This window comes from Watersipora subatra, chromosome 2 (genome assembly GCF_963576615.1).
Source record: "Watersipora subatra chromosome 2, tzWatSuba1.1, whole genome shotgun sequence".
NCBI classification, from domain to species: domain Eukaryota; kingdom Metazoa; phylum Bryozoa; class Gymnolaemata; order Cheilostomatida; family Watersiporidae; genus Watersipora; species Watersipora subatra.
In genome coordinates, this window is record NC_088709.1 from 64,424,170 (window position 1) to 64,450,190 (window position 26,021).

A 26,021-nucleotide genomic window follows, 5' to 3' on the forward strand; every position below is an offset into this window, starting at 1 on the left:
AATAAACAGACACCTTTGTGCACACCCGAAAGCCTACAACTTGAGGATAGTAATTTTGCACATTACATTGTATATGATTATCCACACATGTATATTTTCTAACTGCCAATCAAAAGTATCATATAAAATTTGCATTAAAATTGTCTGAGACTAAAGGTGTTGAAATATGTGCCAATTAGCTTTACTGTCATTATTGCATGGGCTCAGGCAAGCCAGTACATATCAGAAGTTTTAGAGGGGAAGCAACCCCATTTAGATAGAACCATTGATAAAAATGTAACATCATTTTCATATCCATTCTTTGTGAGATATAATACATGAACACCCTTCCTAGAAATTTTCTGGTAACACAATTTGTGTGTCTAATAAATGTGCCCTCAGCATTCTAGTTTGACATATACATGTATGTAGGTATAAACTTTTATTGGTGTTGGTAATCAATAAAAAATGTTTTTCGTTACACGGCAAAAAAATTGTGAGATGCATAAACACAAAACTGTTAAATTAGACAAACCTTGTACGGACAGCAAAAATTATATGATCATTAACCTGCTGAGCAAATTTATATTTACCTGCTGAGCTAATTATGAAAGAATCTTGATGTAAATGCAGAACTAAAAACCTAACCATCAGATATTGGTAAAGAGTACTTGGCAAACATCACCCACATCCAAGGACAAGTAGTAGCACCTGACAGACCTGCCTGAAGTCGGGCCAGCTCAACCCTCCGTTCCCTTTTAGTCTTATCAGCCAATGTCTCATCGTCATGACAAGTTGAGTACGCTGTGGCATGTCTCGGTCGGTATAGAGATGAAACATCATGCCCAACTTGACCATTTGATGATCGATAAAAAGAGTTACTATAATCAGTAACACCGTTGGACAGGTGCTTGATCGGAATTTCTCTATCTCTATCATGTCGAGGTCGCCACTTGCGTGACTCCCAGTCTTGATCAAGAACGCCCAACTGAAACACAAAGGTCAAGGTCACCTGGCACTTCTCATACATAACATTTTTTTTTATTCCAATGTGTACTGCACATCAAACTACAGTGTAATTATATAATACCTAATTACAGAAGACCAGATCCTTAAAGCAAGTGTGACAAGTACATGTCCACACCTGAAAATGAAACCAACAAATGTTTATCATATACATATGATTCATACATATGGTACATACACACATATGTCATTACTTTTACCATCTGTAAAAGTAATGACATATAACAAAGACATATAACAGCCCGATGTGAGGCAATAAGTTGCATAAAAAATAGTATTACGAGGTCTGATCCAAAAGTTCCCGGAATGGAGTTGTATACATTTGCATATTCGCACGATGGAAAAAACCCATTGCAGCGTTTGCTGGAAAACACCTCCGAAGTGTTTTCACAAAATTTCAGGTTGCTATGACAACGCGTTCTCATGTGAGCTGACGATATCTCAAGGTCTGTCAGGTACATCAGTTGCTTTTTTTTTAAATTTATCGTCATGTCTAATAAACCAGAACAATGTATTTGCATTAAATTTTGTGTGAAATTAAGGACGACAAGAATATTATGACCTTCAAAATAAATTTTTGATCATTCGTGAAAGCTTCCTTAAAATCGTTGCAAGCGTGCATATTGAGCTCTTTTTGGTCATCAGTTAGCAAGCGTGGCACGAACTTTGCTGCGACTCGTCCCGTGTTTAAATTGTCAGTTAAAACTTTTTGAACAGTTTCAAAACCAAGTCCAGTCTCTCAAGATATTTTTTAATGTAATGGTTAAATGGCGATCTGTCATAATTAGTGACCTCACACTGTCGATTTACGAGCAGGTTCGTGACAACGCTGGTCTGCCAGACCTCGCTTCATCTTCAGTGCTGTCTCTACCTTCACAAAAACGTTTGTACCACTAAAAAATTTGTGTCTTCTTTAGAGCAACATCTCCAAAAGCAATATTTAACATTTCAACTGTCTGAGTACTTGTTTTCCCTAATTTCACACAAAATTTAATGCAAATACGTCGTTCCGGTTTATTAGACATGACGATAAACTTTTTTTTAAAAGCGACGGATGTACCTGACAGACGACATATCGTCAGCTCACATGAGAACGCGTGTCATAGCAACCCAAAATTTTGTGACAACACTCCATAGATGCTTCCCAGCAAACGCTGCAGTGGGCTTTTCCATCGTGCGAATATGCAAATGTATACAACTCCACTCCGGGAACTTTTGGATCAGACCTTGTATGCTGAACAGATTTAAATTGTAAACATACAACAGTTTCAAATAATTCAGGCTGCAAGGTAAAATCCTAATAAATCTTATCGTAAAGACATGATTTCATAGAATGGTGGTTTACCACACTCACACAAGTTTTTAAAACTGTTTATATTGAATTGATATTTGCTTCCTAAAGTTTTATATTAAATGACAGTTTGGATTAATAACCAGACTAGTATATATATATATATATATCATTGATCAGTTTGTCAATAAAGCGTAATAAATTTATTGTAACAATACCTATTGTTTTTATCGAAAATGTAAAAATTGGGATAGACTAACAAAATGCAATGCAGAATTTTATAGAGTGTTGCATTTAGTAGCAACAAGATCATCAACACATGCTAACTATGTAAACATTGCTGCTGCCACTCAAATGATGTATTTGGTGTGGTAAGTTTTTTTCTCCAGTTCTTATGTAGAATGAGGTCATCAGTTAACTGCTAGGGAATCCCATTCATCTTTAACCCTTTCTTGCATGAATATAGTTGCCATTGAGCTAGAGGAGAATAAGCAAGCAAAAACTGCACATTTACACACAAAATACACAGAACATTTATTATTTTACTTCCACCCCATCTTATACATATGTAAAAATTAATGTCCTCATATGGGGACGCCATGCATTTATGAAACAATGCGCTTTGTCCTCATATGAGGACAAACAACAGTTGGTTGCATTATAGGCTGTAATCAGACAAAGTCACTTGGTATGATATGCTCCAAAGCATTCTGGGCAGAGAGCTTTTTTGCAAATTCTGCACAAGTATCTTGTTTTGCTGTGGCAGGTTGGAGCAACACATCGGCTTGCATATTTCATAGCTGACTTTTCTGGCCAGTGTCCAGCATCAAGGTTGTATCTAAAGTGATTCAACCTGTGTTGTGAAAATTGTGAGCTTTTAAGTTGTAGGGTTGTAGCAATATGCACATGCTGACTAAATAAACATTCTTACAAGTAAAAATTTTAAAATAAATGAGTAAACTATTACTTTTACTAAAATTATTAGTAAACTCAAGACTATTCAGTAAATGAAAATTTCATAATGATCACTTTGCTTACCTGATCTCATCTGGTACCCTCGTTCTGATGTTTGTTAGACAAGGAGGGTGTACATATGAGCTTGATGGCCTCCCTTTTCTTTGATTTGACATTGTCCAGCCTTGTGTAATTAGCGCTTGTGCCACAGAGCTGCGGAACTCAAGCAAGTCAACGCTGTCTCCATGTTCCCAGCGATGGATCAGCCATCCATTCACAATTGTGACATTTACAAAGTGAAAAAACAGACGTAAATACCAACGCTTGTGCTTCAGGCTGTGCCTGTAACATGAAATCAGAAAATCTGTTAAATCTACTCCTCCCATATGTTTGTTATAGACTTCAATAGCACGAGGCCTGATAACATCTACATGCTTCTTTGCTTTTTTGTCCCATCGTTGTACTACGCTGGTTGGTTGCATGCCAACAAATGTGCTTGCAGTGTAGACAAAATTGTTATCATTCCACTTCACAATGGTGATGTTGTCTTTGTTGGTAGCATAGGTAGCACTTCCTCTTGTTCTCATACCTTTATCACAAATCAAAACCTCATCTGCGCCGCATAGCCGGTTTTTGCGGAGAGTACCAACAGCATATATCTTCTTCTTCTTTAGCTCGGTCAACAGCTCCAGCGTTGTAAACAAGTTGTCAAAGTAAACCTTATGGTTCTTGCCAGCCAAACGGTCTGATAACCGCATCACAACATCTGGGCTCAGTCCTAGGACTTTTTCAGGTCTATTACCGCTTGCTCCTTGATACAATTCAAAGTCATAAACGTAGCCTGACACACCTGATCTCACCCATATTTTGTAACCCCATTTCTTTGGTTTACTCTTGATATATTGCTTTAGACCACTCTGGCCAGTGAAAGGAACCATCTGCTCATCAATACTATGACATTCTTCAGCATCTACACTTGTAAGAAACCTTTTCCGAAGAGCTTCCATCACAGGGCGCAGCTTCCATACTTTATCAGTAGAGTTTGCATCATGCTTTTCATTGTCTACAAAGTGAAGGTGACGGCGTATGGCTTCAAATCTATTGACACTCATTGCATCAGCAATCAATCCACATCGAGTTCCTTGGTTGCTGGACCAATACATCCGTAATCTTGGATATCTTATGTAGGTGATCACAATGTTTATCCCCAAAAAAACCATAAGTTCCCCTCTTGTAAGATTGAATGCAGAGTTGATGTTTACCTGCGAGGCGTACAGATTTGTGTTATACACAATGTCATCTAGCAAGTCATTGTCAAAAAAATGCTTGAATATATTGACTGGTGTTTCAGTATTTGCAAGGTTTACTTGACGTTTACCAGTAAAGACAGGTTCGTTATGCGCATAGTCGTTGTCATTGTTGATTGTCCAACTAGTTGATGCTTTGATAATGGTTGATGGTATTGCTTCGTTTCGACCAAATGTTGAAGGTGTAGAGTTAGCAACTGGTGGTGTCTTACACATTTGCTCCTGTGAAGCTGCAGCTGAAGTAGATGCTGAAGAACCAGAAGTCGACCCAACGGCCACTTTTCTTCTTTTCTGTGGCAAAGGAGTTGTTGCGACGGCTGAAGTAGAAGGTTGAGAAGGCGGAGAACAGACAGAACTCAAACTGCTGTTGCCATAGAATTTTTTACTGCTCAAACTGAAAGTGTTTGCAGAGTATTCCCAGTCAGAGTCATCGCTAACCTGTTCCTCTGGAGCATTCACATTGTAGTCTGCGTCAAAATCACTGCAGTCACCCGATGATGAAATGTAGCCATCTTCAGAGTCTGAGCATAAAATAGCCTGCAGTGCCTCAGAGGCTGCTTTTCTGGAGCGCTGACTACTCATAGTTGAGAGATGCAGAAACTTCAGCAAGACTAAAACAATGTAGACAGTGTTATTATCAACAAAATTTCTAGTGAAGACTTTATGCATAATGGAATTTTCATTCAATTATTGCATGATGTCCTCAAATGAGGACAATTCATTTAAGCCACTTTGAAAGTTTTACAAGCTTGTGAACAACATTGTTATGTTTCAATCATTTACCTGAAAGACTGATCAAGCTCAGAAAAAAAAGACACTTTTCTAATAAGAAGAGGAACTGAAGAAATAACAAAAGAATCACTGATAATTAGCAAACTCACCTTTTGCACAGCTGCCTGACTTCAGATTTCCCTCCAGGCCTTGACCTACTTCTTATGACCTCAATAACAGTACAACAGGAGAGAACAATTTGTAGAATATTGATTGAATGATACAAGGAAAAACAACTTCTAATTTTTAAGTTTAAAAATTGGATGTAGTATTTTGTCCTCATATGAGGACGTCATGCAAGAAAGGGTTAACCATGCCCCCCCCCCAAAACTAACAACAGAACATTATGAGAAATCTTGTACCACTCCAGGTAAGTATCCATCGTTTTTTTGACGTCATCAAGCCGGTTGCACATGCGCTCGTTCACGAAAAAGCCGCCATATTTGTATAAAACGATCGTTATTCTTTTATTTAATGGTACTTTTTGGTGTTGTTTTGATACTATAATAAAAAAATCGCAAAAAAGCATCATTTTCAAAGATTCATTGCAAAAGCTCCGTGTTTTTAATAATAAAATTGTCTATAAAGATGGCCGACAACGATAAAATGACGTCACGAAAAAACGAAGGATAGTTTGTAAAGTGATACAAACCTACCAAAGACTTGAAAGACGCTAGTGAAGAAGCTAGAGCTCGTAACAAGATGAATGTAACACGGATATTGAAACATTGAAAGGAACCCAAGATATTCAACCATTGGGAGAAAAGATGGATACTGCTACAAGACAGCTGGCTCAACAATAGGCTTGAGACACACCTCAGAGTTGAACCTCGTGTCAGCCACGCGCATCTCTCTCAGGTCATTCCTTAGGGTATGCACCTGACCTCTGTACTCTCTCTCTTCTTCACGCATATCAGCTTCTATTTCCTGCTGCCTCCGTTCAAGTGCCCTCGACAAGATATCCTCAGCACGAACTGCTTCCTGCAGGTGCACATCGTGTCAAGTGATTGATATTTATGCAACCAGCAATAATGCAACAGGAACATGAAATCTACAATCGAGATAATCTCTTTATTGATGTTATAGAAACATCTGTGTATTTAGCATTACAAGTTATAGTTGTCTCCCTTACTAACAGACAGCGTCTGCAGCCTAATGAACATGGTATCTTCTAAGCAAGAGATTGCCTATTCAGTTATAGCTAACAGAGCTTCTGTGGCCTAATGAACAAGATATCTCCTAAGCAGGGGATTGTGGGTTCGAGTCCCACCAGGGGTTACATTTTTAGTTAGCATGGAATAACACAAGAATTCTGTTGCATGATTGTCTTTGTTTACTGTCAACAGTGTCTCTGTGGCCTAATGGATACGGCATCTGCCTCTTAAGCAGGGGATTGTGGGTTCGAGTCCCACCAGGGTTTACATTTTTAGTTAGCATGGAATAACACAAGAATTATGTTTCATGATTGTTTTTGGCTATTGCCAACAGTACCTCTGTGGCCTAATGGATAAGGCATCTGCCTCCTAAGTAGGGGATTGTGGGTTTGACACGTACTAAAAGTTACATTTTTGCCTTCTGCTGAACAAGGCAATTATGTTTTAATAACAATGTAAAATTAAGAGTGGAGTCTTTTTCAACTCGCATATATGAGTTTGACCCACACGAGCGGCCAAGGTTTTTGAGTGAATAATCAACTTTCTTGAATAGCACAGGAGCCTACAACTCCAGTGACACTCATAGTTCCCCTGTGGTTTCAAAAGCAAGGCCATTAAAACACTGACTTTTGAATTTGAATTTTATAATATTATAAATATAATAATATAATATTTATATATATAATGATATATAATTTTATAACATAACAATGTGTAGGAAGCAAAAGGCAAGCTATGAGATGCAAAACTCTAACGCCACTCACTTTTGCTCGCAGCCTATGAGCACTTGTATACTCATCATCCGATGTGTAGCCTCTATTATGCCTGCCAGCTCTACGTGTCGAGTACGACTGGCGAGGAATCAGAACAGGCTGGTTGAGGTCGGTGAGACTCAGACTACGGCTCATGTTCACATCCGTGCCAGGTTCATACCGAGATACTCTGTAAGAGAAGATGACTGCTGCAGGTGAAAAATCATTACAAAGGGAAGATAACCCCAAGTTATATCGTTAACTAGAAGTTAACAACTTGTGTTATACATGAAGGCTCAGTCCAAACATATTGACCAGCAAAGAGAAGACAACTAGTAATAGGATGATTGTGAATATATTGTGATAAGTTTTTTCTAATATAAACATTTTCTTACCACTCTGCACTGATACAGTATAGCATGACTATCATAATTATAGAGACCAAGAAACAACCAAACCAACTCTACTCCCACGATATATTAATAAGAAATTTCTCTGAAGCATTTAAAATGCCGGCGCAATGCTATTAGTGCGCGATTCCAAATGCTTGTCTTAAAATGCCATTTTCTCAGATAAGGCGGTGTAGATATATCAACAACCGATGATAGTACGACTTAAAATTCCACAGAAACGACCACTTACAAGTTTCTCAAAGTACTTGTCTCCCTTTCCAGGTTGGCATACGCTGAAGTTGTTCTCCTACAATGTATGTATATATGTATAACACACCATTTGCCAGTGATATTGAGTTGTTTGGCTGTAATCCCTTAACTTTTCAATATGGAAAGAAACCTCATACAGACGCTGTTGTATTATGAGGCCTCCATTGCACTGTAGAGTTCTATGAACTTGGCCAAATGTTTTTGGACACGACAAAGAGATATTGATTGCCCAAGTTTTTAGTTTCTTCCTTTTACATTAAAGATACACCGTAAATCCAGCGTACAAGTCAACCCAGCGTATAAGTCGAGGCCTAAAGTTTGCGTTAGAGATCTTGGTTTTGACATGTACCTTCCGTATAAGCCGACCCCCTTCTCTGGCTCAAATCATTTGTTTGCTAATAGTTCAGTCAGCATCAAAGATGGGCGATGCGTAGCTGAGAACATGGTATTAAAAAACGCCCATGTTTTTTGTGCCATCGGCACAAAAAAATGAACAACAATAAACAACGATGAACGTACAACAATGAACAAAAGAACAAGATATGACAGTTCTAGTGAAGACCACAAGGCACGAAAACAATACTTCACCATCGTATTGGCCCATGTTTTTAACAGAAAAGCCAAGCCGCAAGACATATTTTTGTCAGGAATCCTGACTCATGTACAAGAAAAATGATGGATGATAGTGGGTGTGTCAAATGAATTATCGAAGTGTGGGCTTGTAGGCAAATATTACGAAAAAGGCATGAAATTCGAAAAAGAAACGTTATTCCAGATCAGAATCCTTGCGATGACGATTTAAATGGTAAAGAATGTGACTTTGTGTTTGATCCACCTCATGTTGAGTAGGATTACTAGTTTTTTACTATTTTATGAATAAATCTCTACATGTATATGTCATATCATGTAATTTTGATTTGCATTGGTTTTTTGAAATTGAATTTTACTAGAATTCGTGTCATAACAAAAGCGCTACTGTTGTATAAGTCCAGGATGGATTTTCAATTTTTAGGTTTGAAATTCTGTGTCAAATTTTTTACTTATACGCAGGAACTTCCGGTACATGTATGCGTCGGCAATTTTTTAGTTTTTATTTAGAGCCTGCACAAACAACGATTTTATCATGAAGATAATTCAAATACATACAGTTTTTGAATAATACATACACCCAACAGTTTTTGAGGCACCAAACAACCAATTGATCTTCTAAGGGATGCCACTGTCGAGTACATATTTGATAAAGCATGTAACTCTCAGGCTAGAGATTAGGATTGAAGCCTCGGCCTCTAGCATGAAGGTTGATAGGGGTTGCAGACTCTCCATTTTGGCTACAGTTGTTGAGTGTCTTTTTAACCTTCTGGGCTCTCCAGCAATAAGGCGCAGACACAGCTGACCAAGTTGATAGAACTTCACAGTACAATTATAGAGCTATTATCATAGAAAGCCTCCATTCCCAATTCACAAATGGAGTTCATATATTCAAAATCGAGGGATCGCAGATGAATACATCTTTCAACAACTAACTGCCAGGCGATCTTTATGTTTCCATGATGCAGATAATGCTGATTTGGAGTTGTGCGCACATTGAGTTACCGTGAGATAAGTGTTCATTGGACATTGCCGTGTTGCGGATTAACGCGGACGCTTTGTTAAAAACGATAATGAACTCTACGCCAGAGATTATAGCGATGCACTCCTGTCTCATCAAATTGTAATAAGAATGACCGAAATGTGGGCAATGTTTAAAATAGAATAGCATTTTCTTGCCCATCATTCGTAAAAGCCTTTCCACCTTTGGCAACCATGAAACATTTGGTGAAAATCTGCAAATAACAAAACTCGCATGACTTGCATATTTTTGCTGTTTCCACCATGTGAATGATGCAGACTTGCGGATTAACCGCCTCATGGAAACATAGCGAGTGTAAACTAGTAGAATGTATGCCTTGTCCTTGATGAGCTGATCACATTTCGATTACCAACCGATGCTGAGAATCCTCAACCACCTGTTTGGTTCCATTATAAACATTATTATTATTCCGTCATCAGACATCATATCAGAGTATCATTTAGAATGTATCATGGCATGATAATAACATCATTGCACATTTAGTGAGCATGGAGGGCAAATGAAGCTGCTAACACCATTTACTCTTCCGCACATCAGGTAAACTTTTATTATTAGATAATCCAAACCTGACGCAAAAAGTCATCGAATATCAAATAATGAATTTGTAAATTTGAACATCCAGTGTAACTTTAGAGCAGTGCCTCTAAGCTCGTATGTGACGTATTGCTACTACACCAACCCGGCCTTATATTATCAGCGTTCAACGAGTTTCCGAAGTTTCCAGTGTAACAAATATACAAATATGAACTGTGCTACCTGCCAGGGTATTAAAAATCAGCTTATGAACAATGAGAGGTAATGAGAGTTGCCTGTCACTTGCCATTAGCCAGGCACATTGCCAATGGATAATTTGAGTAAGCTTACTAATAAGGGCTACCCCTCTCGCAACGGTAAGCCATGACTTTGTGTCGTGACCGAAAGCGTAGCATATTTGCTCCCATATAGCAACATATATATTGCCTAGCCAATCTATTAAGCTCCTGTAGCTCAGTTAGTAAAGTGTCGGACTGGTGAACGGGTGGTTCCGAGATCAAAGCAATCTTTATTCCAAGATTTTAATAGCTACAGCTGGACATACATGAATACAACGATGACAAACTTTGAGAAATACAGTCAAACATGGATAACTCGAACTTCAAGGGACCGAGCAAAAGTGTTCGAATTATCAGAGCGTTCAAGTTATCAGAGCACTGTCACAAGTCCATATATTTACTTATTTATTAGTAGATACATGTACATATACAAACTATAATATAAATCAAAAGCACAAATGGCTTGTTTCAAATTAAATGCTTCTAATGTAAAGTTTAAAACGTTTTCATGAAAAAGTATAGAGATTTTTCTATCACTTGAGATTGGTTTGTTGTTTGAGGTGATGTTATTGCCAGGACGTTTTTCAGAGTGACATTGGCAAAACTTGATCGTTGTTGAAATGCTCAAAAGAAAAGACATTTTTTTCTTCTGGGGTTTTACCCACGATCAATTTTGCCGTTTTTTCTTGAAGTTTATGCAGATTACCTTACTTTACCTGTGATTCGTTAAGAGCAACACTCCGAGGCAGTTCAATTAGAAGTTTTACGAGGTTTTACGGTACATTCTATATCACTCACGCTTTTTTAATAGATACTTATTGAATGTACACACGTATTCTGTGTTTAGGTCAAACGATGAATAGTTTTTTGTAGCTCAGACAACGTATACGTTTAATTACAACATTTTTTAAGACGTTTTAAACATTCAACATTCCGACGTTGATTCAACACGGAATCAACGTCGGAAAACTATTCATCACGGGGTAGCCGGGTCACGCACTCAAGGATTTTCGCCACGCACATACAAAACAACATGTGATTTTTGTTTTGTATGTGCGTGGCGAAAATCCTTGCGCGCATGACCCGGCTAGCCCGTGCTATTCATCGTATCGCAGTATAAATCAAATTTCACCAAACTTTTAGAAAAGTCGTTGACAAAAATATTTTGCCGATGGTGGTAATAACGACGCTTATGAATTACGAAAAGATGAAGTTTACCTCTATGGCTTTGAATAAAGTGATTTTCTAAAGCGATAACAACCGTTTCGGTAGCCGTTGGGCAAAAAAACAGTTCGAATTAACAGTGTTGAGTTCGAGTTATCTATAGCAATTTATCATTACGTGGGAACGGACCAAAGGAAATGTTCGAATTAACCATGTGTTCGAGCCATCCGTGGACGAGTTATCCATGTTTGACTGTATATATATATATATAGATTACAAATCTACAAATATTTGAAGTCATTTAATAGCAAAAAAGGCATCAAAGCTATAAGTTCTTATGAACCTATGCTAATTAAAGATAACCTACCATGGGTTGTCTACCCCTACAGAATATGTCATTCAAATGCAATTTTTTAAGAAAACGATGTTATTCGGAGTGTCTGTGATTATTAAAAGCTAACGGCAAAAAACTAGGTGTATTCATGTAACTTTTAGTCATTAATATTATTGTTAAATAGAGCCATAGTATCTATTTTTAACAGTGCAGAAAACTCCGAATAACCGCAGCTAAATAAAAAGTGTTATAGCTGAACAGTTATGAAAGTGAAGTTATCTGCACTATGAAGGAATAGCGAGGAATGTCGGCATAGACATGGTAATATAGTGGATATAATAGTAAATTATTCAACTTCTCTATGACATTTTTCACTACTGATAGTAATCTTAACATATGAAGAGCTTAACCAAACTGGGGGAGTGTAAACGCAACCATCTTTTGACAAGCTATGTACAGCAACACGGAGTACAGCAACATGGAGTACAGCAACACGGAGTACAGCAATCCTTATTTAGGAGATTAATGGGATTTATATATTAGATATATGTATATTTATGCATTTCAATTTTTATATTGTATCTTTTTAATTAATTCACTTTTTATTTTTTTAAGAACATTTTTCAACCGTGAAGTACTGAAACCTCAAAAGGTAAGCCGCGAAGTAGCGAGGAGTACTGTATTTACATTTTGTGGATAAAAAGGCTTCAGTACAACATTTTACATCCACATCTCACGTATAGGAGGGGTTAGACAATGAGTCAATGGGGTCATGCCTGGTATAGACTTAGAACTAAGTTATATACCTGCGACGAGCCAGATCTGCACCATACTCCACCTCATCTCTAGGGCTATTAGCGGAATTGATATCACTTATGGTACCAAACGACCTATCAGCAGTTTTAGTTTTAGCCATCGTTCCTTCATACGGGGTGGATGTTCTGTTTAGACCCGCCCCCACCCCGTCTGTCGTGTATGACCGGCGGTGAGCAGTGTATGCTGCCCTATACGCATCATCTAAAACAAATCAACACATGAACTGATAAGCTTACAGGATTTGAACAAATATGTATAACGCTTCTTCAGGAAGTTTTAAAAAAGATAATGGCTGTTTTATGAGTTTCTACTAGCCATTTTGTGACAAACAAATCCCAGAATATTAACAAAGCAAACAAGACAGGCGTGTACGCTAGAGTTAATCAGTAGATGAAGATTATGCGGACGACTGCAACTAAAATATCAATGGGACTGGATGCAATTCCAAAATATAGTACTTAACAAGTTGATAGCATTAGTATTATAAAGACAGGGAAATAATATCGGCACGTACTATATAAGCATGCAAATAAAAACCAAAGGTGCTTGGTGAAGTTTAAACCAACATCAATTCAGATAAATGCTGCCATTTGCTAAGCAAGGCAGCAACAATATAAAAAGGAAAGAGATTTCCTTCATGGAGCAAAAAGCTCAAACAAACATTTTCACCAACTTACGAAACAATGTCAGTGAAAGAAAAGATTTGCGCAATAATTTTAAACAGATTTGTCCTCTCCACACACGGAAAACTTTTGCATTTATATAATTAGAATGTCAATGCTGTTACCCACAACAGACATTTGGCAGAATAAGCAAAGTAAAACGACACACTATAAATAAAACGAAGTATCGGTATACAGATACAAGAATACTTGAACTTCTGTCAAGCTGTATAGGAAAACAAAACAGCTGAGCCATAGAAGAGGGTCAGAAATCAGTTCAATCAAAATGTCACATCAAGAATTCTATGACATGACTCATGATCGTCCACAAATTATTCAGAGATTCTCATTACACTAGTCAACAACAGCACCAATTACAACTCTTCTTGCCATCCTGACAAGTACTGATATGAAGAACCCACCTGAATGCGAAGGTAGCGACGACGTAAACTGCGTGTCTCCTTGTCCTGCGGCAACAGGCTGGGGTATGAGACCTAGCTTCTCCCGCATAAATCGACTTTTGTATCCCCCTGCAGGTTGTAGTGGCACGTCACTCGCTGACGGATGAGAGACAGCTGAAGTTTTTGAATGTTTGCTAAGGTGTCGTTCCGAGTACGGAGGGTGTCTTCGCCATGAGTGCTGGTCTGTAATTAAAAAGAATTGCCATGTAAGAAATACAAACGAAGTGGAAAGTAAAATTAACCAGATTTATTTTGCCTTCCAAGTTTTTAGTTTAAATGCAAATCTATTATCTATTCTTACAACCATTTTCATAGACTTTGTTCCCGTGTGAATGATGAGACCGGCGGAAGTTGAATGGGACCAGCATCGAACTACCAGGCACGCTGGTCAACAATTTTCCTACCAGAAGTTTAAGCTGTTGAAGATAGACAAACATGGACAATTGAATCGTTAAAAAAGTGCTTGCAAGTGAATAACCTTCAAATCTAACCTATGTTTCTTGTTAAGTTCGCAAGATTTCAAAACATTTTGCTTCTGAGCATAAGTACTTCTGATAATCCGTTGACATGAGAAGGTAGTCAGCTAGTCTGATTTGAATAACTTTGATGAGGTAACAGAGTGTTGGTGGAAAGATGATTTATGACCAATTCTTTACATTTTTCAAAGTAAAACCACTTATTCACCAACAATTTATTTTTAATTGCTTATTGTAAGGCTGTGGGGGATAAGGGTTCCATTACTCTGAGGGTACTATGAACATAGAGAGTACTATGAATATGTTTACTATGAACATAGAGAGTACTATGAACATGTTTACTATGAACATAGAGAGTACTATGAACATGTTTACTATGAACATAGAGAGTACTATGAACATGTTTACTATGAACATAGAGAGTACTGTGAACATATTTACTATGAATATAGAGAGTACTATGAACATGTTTACTGTGAACATAGAGAGTACTACAAACGTGTTTACTATGAACATAGAGAGTACTATGAACAAGTTTACTATGAACATAGAGAGTACTATGAACATGTTTACTATGAACATAGAGAGTACTATGAACATGTTTACTGTGAACATAGAGAGTACTATGAACATGTTTACTATGAACATAGAGAGTACTATGAACATGTTTACTGTGAATATAGAGAGTACTATGAACATGTTTACTGTGAACATAGAGAGTACTACAAACATGTTTACTATAAATATAGAGAGTACTACAAACATGTTTACTATAAATATAGAGAGTACTACAAACATGTTTACTGTGAACATAGAGAGTACTACAAACATGTTTACTGTGAATATAGAGAGTACTACAAACATGTTTACTGTGAACATAGAGAGTACTACGAATATGTTTACTATGAACATAGAGAGTACTATGAACATGTTTATTGTGAACATAGAGAGTATTATGAACATAGAGAGTACTACGAACATGTTTACTATGAACATAGAGAGTACTACGAACATGTTTACTATGAACATAGCACTCCACAGATACCAACGGAGAATAAACTAGAGACAAAAGCTGGAAGACTCCAAGGCTTGAACTATTGACCTCTGCAATCAGGAGTTGATGTGTAAAGCTGCATGTCTACTAGCTATCATTAGCTGTCAGCGGATTTTCGTGACTAACAATTTGCTTTGCAAATGAACTCATTTACTGATCGACAATGAATTATGCATGCAAATACGTTTGTCATTTTTATTAATTACTAGTACTATGGCAGTTTGTGCTGTAAATAATCGTCATGTGAGCCGATAAATCACAGAAAATAACCATCTCTACAATAATTCCTAGGTGCCAGGAAGTGATCAATTGATGCGAGTGCTAGAGTTCGAGTCTCGTATGATACAATTATTTTTCTCAATCTCTAACCATTGCTTCAGACAGATGGAAGGAGATGGCTTTTATCATAGTAAAAATTAACTTTTTATGTGTGAGAAAATGAAGTTGTGTTTGATTTACTTTGATCGGTTATCATTATTGAACAACCAATCGTAAATTTAACAAGTTTAAACTGCAGCTCAGCTGATCGTTTAAAACATTTTCATTCAATCAAAAAAGTTGTCAAATATTTTGAAAGTTTTTTGTGATCTACCGAGCTGATACCAGGATCAGGCCCGCTAGGTCACACCAGTTCCTGACAGCGTATCACTATGACAAAAAAAATCGTGTGTGTGTACGCAAGAATTTGAAAGGAAAGCAAGCCTTCCCAAATGGTATGTAATACGCGTGCCTTCACTCCCCCAGCGCAAGGTTTAGTGCACAGCTCAAGAATACAGTTACTATACTATAATTTACCTATGCTAAGATTGATTGTTAATTATACAGACTCTATTGATATTGCCTTTGAAAACTAACAAGGAGCGTGCCAAAGCCAGTGAATTATGAATATACTGCATCACTTGCTACCCCTGTCCCCACTAACATACGAATACACCTGCTTGTCCTTGTCAAAGCATGGGCCAGCGAACGCTTACTAGAGAATCAAAACAGTATAGGGGAAGCTGTGAATTATTTAAGGAAAGAAACTGATGCATGATGTAGCAACATCCCAATAGATCAGCAGCTTTTATTTAAACAGATACGACCTTAATCTTGACCTTGATATAACTCGACCCTGAACTCAACTAAGCGGAGCACCTATGACCCAAAGCTAACCCAGAGCAGCTATGGCCAAAATCGCTGATCTTTTAAACTTTTGTTGTGGATCTTTCAAGTCTAATTTACAAATTCTTATGTTATTTTACTTCCATTATACTCTCGCTGTAGCTTTAAACCTAAGTTGTTGATCACACATCAAAATTATTTTATATTCTACTTCAGAGCTCTCAGTACATTTTGTTAAAAATTGACCCTTTATTGTGCAACGACACAGATTAACAGATTATGACAAGATTTAAATCTTTAATCAAAGATTCACAAGTCTGGCTTGCAAAAGTTTCACTCCACTGGAGCTAACTGTTCAGCTATATATGGTGTAACATTTTCACGTGTCACGTAGCAGATTGACAAGCGAGGAAAAAAGTTAGAAATGGAAACATGAATATTCGTTTGATTATATAAATCGTTGGCTTGATATAATACGATTATTTATCGTTACCCCACAGTTCAGCTTCCACAGCTGCAGTACTTTGTGCGATAAAAGATATTTGTTAAAAATTAAAGAAAACAAATAAAAAAACTACAATACATAAATTTTTTCACGAAGTAAAAGAATATTCCTAAAAATTGGGTAATTTAAAATATAAAATAAAATTTTAAAAACTAAAACATGCAAACCTCAAAATTATCAAATGACTAAAGTTTTTGGTCCCCCTAGCTGTGCTTTTCATATCATGAGCTGGCACACCAATCCTATCTTTACATACAGACATAGATAGACTCAACCGCAAAGGCTCATCAGCGATGTGCAGATAAATCCCACAAAAAAACCAAAAGATCGCAACAGCGCCATCCCATGGGATTGAAGGCCTTTACCAAGGGACCTAGTCAATGTAAAGGAGCGATAGCCTCTTAATTCATTTCCTATTCATGATGAGAATTGACAAACAAGGAATAGACATTAAGCACCAGCGAAACTCAATTTGCTGTCAAGACAACGAGATAGAACAGCGTAACGCTGACGGTCGCTTGTTTACTGCGAACTCCTCGACCAGCTTTCCTCACAATAGCTTGTTATTCGATACGGGATAGGCAACGGGCGCTTAGTTTGTCAATAAATACTTCACTCAATGGTAATCCTAGCTAATTGAATGCTTAATTTCATAGCTTTTTGTTTATTCAGACTGTTATTCCCTAATGAAACAGTCTACTCCATGCCACGCCTGCTGGAGTACCCTTCCAACCGATGCTGGCAGTCATCTATTGCATGCTCTGAAAGACTTCTATCCTTAAGCAATATCGCTACACACAACACATCTTTAAAAATCAAACAGATATCTTAGTTTCTAAAATAAAAATATAGTTTTTATTTACCCTTACAAAGCGGCTATATACAACCTTTGATAAACCTGTTTCAGTGACCTTTGATAAACCTTATTTCAGTGACCTTATCTTCCTGCTTACCTTTTCTGCTTACCTTTCTGGTTACCGAACACCACACACGGAAGCGTGAGCATAAAACTATGACTTATCAACTAGGAAATACCTCATACACACAGGAGATGTAACCGAGCTTAGCACCAGTCAAAAATTGTGATAAGCGGAAAGATAAGAAATCTGATAAGCGATAAAAAACACTGAATAAAAAACACTGAAAAAGTTATTTTTTATCCTTTATACAATGTATACAAGGTATGTGAATGTGTAGGCCTACAAAAATACCCACCATTCAAACAAGCTATATACATTGTATATATATATATATATATATATAGCTCGGTTCATAATCATTTTTATGAAAAAAATGTTTTTGTATCGTACCACCAAAAAGAAAAATATAAAATGAATAAATAAAAAGGTAGTACCACGCGGTGTCATAAAGGTAAAAGCAGAAATTATACAGGACTTGAAACTAATAAGTTTAGTTATAATGTGCATGCGATAATAATATATAATTGTATTTAAATATACAGTAAAAAGAATACTGTTATTTGATGTTATGAAAATCCTAAGATTCTAGTGGCAAAACAACAGCACCACATTACTGCTGAGGGAGGTCGTGGTGTGAGGCCTTCGAGTAGACTATTACAAAACAGCGTTTTAGCAATGGCGTAAGTATTAGTGTTGTTATTTATAAACAATAACTACTTTATACTCTACTAATATTTCCTTTAGTATAGAGTTCTCTACCTAGCACTACCTATTTAAAACCATATTCATATATATACATATTTACATCTATTATATATATATATATGCATGTACATGCATATAAGTACATGCATGTTAGCTGATAAATATTCCTCTATACAATCCCCATATCCTAACATTCCTAAAAAGTGATATAAAAATACATAATTCTATTTATAACAAGAATGTAGAACTACATTCAACTAGAAGTATTGCCCTTCACTAGAGCAGCACATTATAAACAAAGTTATATTCATGTAGATAAAAGGTTTCTTTTAAAGTTATTAAACATTTGTAAGCGGTGACCTCGGTGAACCAGCCTTTTTGCCAACTGGCGAAAGATTCTGGTGATGAACCAATTAAAATGCAACCAATCAAAAAGCTTAATTATCTGAGTATGTTTATTGATTGAACAATATATTTTCCAGTTGTTATTGGTTGAATAAATATATTCTTTGATTATTAATCTGTTCGTCGAACAAATATATTTACTGACTGTTTTTGGTTGAGCTAATATACTCTATGATTGTTATTGGTTGAACAAATATATTTCCTGATTATCATTGGTTGAGTAGATATTACCTACTGTCCAGCTGAACTATTGGTTGACCAATGTATTTCCTGAGTTGTTACACCAGCACAATCTTTAGCCTATATTTTGAGGATCCACGAAAGGTAAAATTCTTTGCAGGAGGTTCTAGTTTTCCAATGTTGTTTGAAATAACTCATTCTATTTTTCAAGTTGTTGGAAACAAACAAATTCAAACTTAATATATGTTTTTTTCACAGTTTCTTTCACACACAAATACGATTATAATTAATTTAAATTGGAATTAGATTAATTATAATTAAACCACGAGTATAATTTACCATGATATACTTACCAGATCTCTGGATTAAAGTGGAGTCGCCTGATAAACCATTGCTATGCCCGTTCGCATTATCCAATCGGTCATGGCTGCATAATGATTGGTCGATCTGATAACCATTGTTGGTGTTTGAACGGTTAGTTCTGAGTCCACTGGAGAAAACAGAGGTGTTTTTAAGACGACTATTAGCAAAAAGTTTGATTGAATGAGGCTCATCCCTAGCTCTGACATCATGCACTCCAAGATATTCTTCTGCTCTCATGGGTTCTCCTCTTTCAAATGTTGGCTGCACTTCTTCAGATGGTTTAAAGACATTGTCTCGTATCATCTTGTCTCTGTAGTCCCTACACTCCCGAAGCTTTGCTGTGAGTCAACAACAGATATTCCCGTAAATGTATAAACAATTATCCTCGAAGGTATAAACATTAGTTTTAAACTTGAGAATCTAGGTTTCTCTGAAATTATCATAGCTGGCTGGTTTGTTATGAAGTTAAAACCATGACCTGATAGGCAAAGCCTGTTGTCGTATTGCACACAAAATAGAAACAAAGCAATATGATAGCATCATGCAAACGATTTTAGATCCGTCTTCACACTACTTGCCAAATTCTTGAAAAGATATTAAACATTATTGGCTCCGCTCACCCTGCCTCTCCTTTTCATAGTGATCATACTCAGTGTAAGCTTCCTGAAAGGTCAGACCTTGCTGTCGCATCTCATCTTGAAAGTCTGCTAGTGGCTTGTATATTAGTTGCAGCGGCTAAAAAATGATATTTGCAGGTTTTCATGCCCCAAAACATGAAATATTTCACATCTTCACACCTGCAATATATTTTGCTATAACACTGATCAAGAAAGTTCGTTATTTTCTATTTTTAAATGACTAAATATGGGCATATTAAAATATAGGAAAAACTATTGCCATAATAAAAGGTTATGCGAAAGTTGAAGATTTTTACAAAATTTTGTTATCTCTTACTCTACTCACCTTGACACCAAGCATATCACATGCCTCTAATGATCTCGGGCTGGTAAGTACATATTTACTTCCTGCAAATTCATCTTCCTCAAAGTTATAAAGGTTTAACTCTGGGAGTACCTTTGCTTGATCAGTCTGTTGCTTCATTGCTATATCAAAGTAATATTGAGCAAATAATGGATTAGCGAATACTACAATAAATATTGTTATTAATTTAACTAGGATAAAAAGCTCGTAAGCTATATATAAAAGTATGATAAAATTAGACTTCACAAAGTTATGTCTATATTATATGCTTATTTAAAAAATGAAATTAAGCTCACTTAAAATTAGTTGCTTTATAATTCCTAACCCAAATAGTATAATGCAAGCACGCTCTCTCTTATACAGGTAAGTGCGATCTGTACTCGGTTTAGTTAGCAGATAAAAAATTATGATAGTCACGCATAAGCATTTAATAGTGAGTCAATTTTGTTCAGTAAACAATTCGCTATATGACTGATTTTACATTGTCGATATTTTGTGCACGAAAAAGGTAATTGTCCTGCTTCAGAAAAGGTGATGTACACAAAACGCTATTCAGAGCACGATAGTGTGAAATTAAAATCAAGCTTTCTTCCGCTCTTTGGTTACGGAACACATCGATGTTGTTATTGGCGCAATATAAAATATATTTAACCAATAGCAGCTATCGTTCATCTTGTTGCGTGGAAAAGGCGAATATGATTAGTTGAGCGAGTGCCCGTGTTTCTTTGACGAGAACAAAACTTACAAGAAGTTGCTTCCTCTTCGTTAAAATAGATCCGAAGACCAACTTCTTCTAATACCGTATCACGCTGTAGCGTAGTAATAAAGCCTGTAAATTGGCTCGCTCTTGCATTTGAACTACTACGAAAGATATGACCGTTAATATAATTGACTCGTAACTTTCAAATAAATTCCCACATTAGTTTAATTCGAACTCAATGTTTCACTTCTTCGTTAAAACGACATAGTCCGACAATCTTCGACAGAATTTAGGACTACTGTCTCGTGTTGAATAACATGGCTACTCAAAAAAAAGGTAAAAGACAAAAAGGGAAAACGCTGCAACTGAACGCGTTTCTTGGTGAAGGAGCACCAAATCCAATAGACGGAAAAAAGGTTGTTACTTTAAAAGCAAGCTCATGGGCTGACGAAGTTGAAGACAATGAAGACAGTTACCCAATACAAACTGAGCAAGTGGCATTGCCCCAAGCTCCCAGAGCTGCGAGACAAGAAATCGACATTAGTCAATTACCTGACAGCCCTCCTTATACCACATATGTTGGCAATCTTTCTTATGATGCTGACGAAGAGTCACTTTGTGAGTATTTCAGAAATATGAAGTTGAATGTCATCAGTGCTAGATTGGTTCGAGAAAGTGGCCGAATGAAAGGCTATGGCTACGTTGAATTTGGTGACAAACAATCATTAGCATCAGCTCTCAGATCAGATGGTGAAACGTATATGAATAGAAAGTTGAAAGTTGACTTGTCAACACCGAAAGGACGTGATGGTGGTTTTGGAAGTGACAGAGATGGTAGAGGCGGGGAGCGTAGTCAAATAACGGGTGAAGGTGACGCTGACGATGATTGGCGAACGACTGCGGCATCGTCCGCTGAAACGTCATCTTACGGTATTTAAATAGAACTTATTATTTAGCTTTTAAAGTAAAATGATTCAAAGATTATGAATCGTTTGCTTTGTTAAATTACCCAATTGAATGTTTTCTGGATAATAATAAGTTTTCATGAGCATGTATTTTGAAGCTTATAGTCTACAGATAGTTTTATTCTGTTAATATTGTAATTTAATTTTATTTTAGTCAGGAAAACTAAACCCACTTGATAGATTTTGCATGGGTGTGTACAGGTGAACACTCGCTAAATCCTATTTGAGCCATTTTAAGCAAGTGTTTCAAAAAACCACGGGCTTGAAACAAATTGACTTTGTTTTACAATGGTGGCAAAATTTCAAGATCATCATGTTTACAACGAGCTTTCTTCATGATGCCCATGTATAATGCTTTGGGCACCAGCATGCACAACTTCGGAAAATAATTAGAATGAAGAATAAGGAAAAAGTCAAGTCGAAAACTTTTTTAATTAAAAAATTCATCCGGCCAACTTTTCCTAAAAGTTAAATACCTATCTTTTAAAGTTTATGGTTTCGTACTGAATTTACTGAGTAATAAAACTAACTACTTAGTTGAAATTTTCAGTGGTTTTTTTTTCATCAGTAGTGTATTTTGACAGCATCGTAGGTAAGCAAGAATGAATCTATTGCTAAGAAGCGCCTGTATAGCTATATTGTGTTGAAAATTTACTTTTGCACTATAGTAGACTGACTAGGCATGGCAACAAAAGGGTCCATTCAAAAATGTTTTCAATGGTTAGTTTGTAGTAGTCCTCGATGACAACATCAAACTGTATTGGCATTCATTTGCTGTCCTTTAAAACTGTTTTCATGTTGTGGAAATGGACTGCTTTGATTAATAGGTAGGAATGGGTAATTTGGAAGGAAAAACTAATGAAAATGCAAAATCAATTTATAATCTTTCAGTCAATAAGCTTTGCATTAATCAATTGTGACACTTGAAATCTTGGTGGTAGTAATCTTACCCTCCGGTTACTGTACTCGTCATTTAGCCCTTTTTGGTTCTATCAAAATACAGGTGCTCCTGCAACATAAATAATCCATTCCAAGAACGTTTACGTTATAAGGATTTTACCTTATACGAAGCGTAAAATAAATTTAAATAGCTTCATTCATTCCATGATCTCTCTAAGGTTACCTTTCTGGCAATTCAAAATAAAAACACTTAACTTAATGTTATAGGAGCGTCTACTGTATCAGTAAGTCAATTCAAATGTTTAAGGTTTAATTTTTACCCATAAAATGATAAGGTTAGTTGTATCAGATTACTAAGATTTGTTACTATTGGTTCAAGTTCACTATAGTCAATTTATCATTGGGTTTCGCGATTCAAGGACGTGATGGAGGCTTTAGAAAAAATGACAGAGATGGCGGCTTTGGAAGACAAGATCGAGATGGTGGATTTGGAAGAAATCGGGATGAGCGGGATGGGAGTTTTGGCACGTCTCGTGACAGATATGCTGGTCCAAGTGAAGCAGACACAGCTGACAGCTGGAGCAGAGGTCCTCCCAGGTAGTGAAATTGAAATCACCCTCTTCTGCTTCTTCAATGCAAATCAGATAATGGAATTATATTTTCTTCTGCGGATGTAATGTTATAATTTATTCCTATTGCCACTCGCAAATGGAATAGAAGTGGGTAGCAGCAAATGAATGGGACTTATGATTTATGGCTTACCTCCAAACCAAAGGACTGCTTGACCTCCGCATAATGTCCGTCTCATTTCCTTTTGAGATACAGGCATCTGCGTTCTCAAGCTTCTTCTTAACAGCTATCATGTCCGTATCGTGACTGTAATGCATGTCTCCGTATCTTATCCAAGCTGGCATTTAGTGAATGCCACTATTCAGGGTTCCTTAAGTTTGATTCATGGGTAGCTATTAAGGAGATTAACAGCTGACGTATGCTACTTCTATCGGCCTGTTTAAGGCTATCACTTATATTAGAGCCAACTGTAGCTCCATTAAATTTTAGGAATCTGCAAAATGGACATAAACAGGTTGTTACTGACCCTGGGAAAAAGTTAAATGCTGCGTAAAATTTAAAACTTATGCTTTTTGCAGTTCAGATCAACTAAGTTAAGGTTGCAGCTAAAATGAAATTTGTTTTTCCTTGGTCATGTTAAACTTTGGTCTTTGTAGTAGAGAAGTTTATTTTAATATACTTGAAAAATGTTTGTCCCAAACTGTCGCTGCTAACGAACAGCGGTCATAATATAAAGTAATGGTTTGTGCAGTATATGAGGGATGTAGGTTGTCATAACGGTGTGAGAGAGTTACAGCTGTTTAACCCCTAGATTGTTTACATTAATGCTGGATGATAAGGGCGAGAAGTTTTACAATGCCTATTCAGTAGTTGAAGGCGTATTTTCATTTGTAACATCGAGCAAAAATGATTTACAACATTGCTACTCATTGTGAATTTAGTCAATAGCCGTAAGTTATATATTAAATTAATCATCATTTTGTCCTGCTTTCAAATAAGTAAAACAAACAGCTGCAAAATAATGTCTTTGAATGATTATGTATACGGCTTAAAATAAGCAAATAAAAATGTATGCAGTATTATCATATCTGTACGGATTGTTATCATATCTGTACGGATTGTTATCATATCTGTACGGATTGTTATCTTTAACCAGTTAAAAAATCAAATGTTCAGAATTTAGCCTACATAATCATTCGAAAACATTATTTTACAGCTGTTTAGTTTATGTGTTTGAAATCAAGACAAAAATGAGGATTAGTGTAATATCTAATTTATATTTATTAACTAAATTCACATGTTGTAAGTGAGAATTTGAGTTTTTACTAAAGAGGTCCAGTTTATTTTGCGCACTACTGTAATTATTGAATTAACCCTTCAAATGAAGTACTTCCCAAATTTGCTATCCTAATGGAAGGTGATTGGCATCAGATGGTATATCTTACTAATACTGTGACTGAATGATGCTTTCTTTTTCACACAGAAGTGAAGCAAAACTAGCTAGCTTATGCAGCTTCTGTACGTGACATTATTTGTCAACAATTTAAGGTTCGGGAGTTCTGAATGCTATAGCTATTTTTAAAATGACTATTTTTAACGCTTTGATAGTGTTTCAAGCTATTGATTTTAAAATAGCTATTAATAAGTAGATGAAGCGTGTGGCGCATCCACCCTAAGTGAACCTCTAGTTTTTTCTCTATTCTGTTGGCCAAAGGTCATTCTGAGGAATGTAGTTTCATTCTGAGGCAGTTTGCCAAACAAACTATTAGTGTTAACACGTAAGTTGGCCAAAAAGAGTTATCCTCACCGGGTGAAGGCCACATCTATTCTGTATTTGGTAAATAGTTCATCGCTTATGAAAGGCATCATTGTTACCTGATTTGCTTAGGGAGAGAGTCATCTGAGAGGCCATTACTAAGTTTCCATCCAGCAATAGTGCAGCGACACCTGAGTAGGCCAGTGCAGAAGCGCTATGGCATGTGGCCTTAGGGCATTATACCTAGAGTAGAGCGGCTGTTGTGCGACACCAGTCAAGGGATGTCTTCATTGAAGCAACAGGAAACTTGTGCGCCGACGTGATGTTGTTGGTCGCTAAGACCGTTTCCATTGCATAAAAATGGCGTGTGTTTCGCTTCCAAACAGCATCGCTGAATCACAATTGAATGAGTGCGACATGATGGCATGATGTATCCATGATGGCATAGCAGTGCCATATGGGGCTGCGTCGCTGCACTATCCCTGTGTGGAAACTTGCACATGCTAAATGTGTGCTTTTTATTATTAAAAACAGTACACATTTAGCATGGGGCTACAATGGGTTAATACAATGCGCTCTCGGGTTACCATGCCCCTGTTAAGATTATTTTCATCTCACTGTATGGAACATGATGTTTTTTCGCCCTCACCATATGAGGGTGG

The 26,021-nt window shown here is 36.7% G+C and overlaps 2 protein-coding genes across 4 annotated transcripts in view; one reads left to right on the forward strand and one right to left on the reverse strand.

Moving 5' to 3' along the window:
• The window catches only part of LOC137387324 (apical junction molecule-like), a 41,831-nt gene extending 20,844 nt beyond the window's left edge, over positions 1-20,987 (reverse strand). Inside the window, exons 1-10 of the mRNA XM_068073704.1 lie at positions 20,765-20,987; positions 20,451-20,590; positions 20,108-20,222; positions 19,478-19,825; positions 13,737-13,958; positions 12,643-12,853; positions 7,877-7,933; positions 7,247-7,424; positions 6,145-6,309; positions 700-967 (exon numbers count right to left, since the gene is read on the reverse strand). Coding sequence (XP_067929805.1) covers positions 700-967; positions 6,145-6,309; positions 7,247-7,424; positions 7,877-7,933; positions 12,643-12,853; positions 13,737-13,958; positions 19,478-19,825; positions 20,108-20,222; positions 20,451-20,588 — 1,702 coding nt within the window. The 5' untranslated portion in view covers positions 20,589-20,590; positions 20,765-20,987. The remainder of the gene's footprint in view (positions 1-699; positions 968-6,144; positions 6,310-7,246; positions 7,425-7,876; positions 7,934-12,642; positions 12,854-13,736; positions 13,959-19,477; positions 19,826-20,107; positions 20,223-20,450; positions 20,591-20,764) is intronic.
• Positions 20,988-21,455: 468 nt separating this feature from the next.
• The window catches only part of LOC137388954 (eukaryotic translation initiation factor 4B-like), a 29,784-nt gene continuing 25,218 nt past the window's right edge, over positions 21,456-26,021 (forward strand). For all 3 annotated transcript variants that reach the window (XM_068075464.1, XM_068075465.1, XM_068075466.1), the window contains exons 1-2: positions 21,456-22,098; positions 23,453-23,630. In XM_068075464.1, the coding sequence (XP_067931565.1) occupies positions 21,486-22,098; positions 23,453-23,630 (791 nt within the window). In that variant the 5' untranslated portion in view covers positions 21,456-21,485. The remainder of the gene's footprint in view (positions 22,099-23,452; positions 23,631-26,021) is intronic.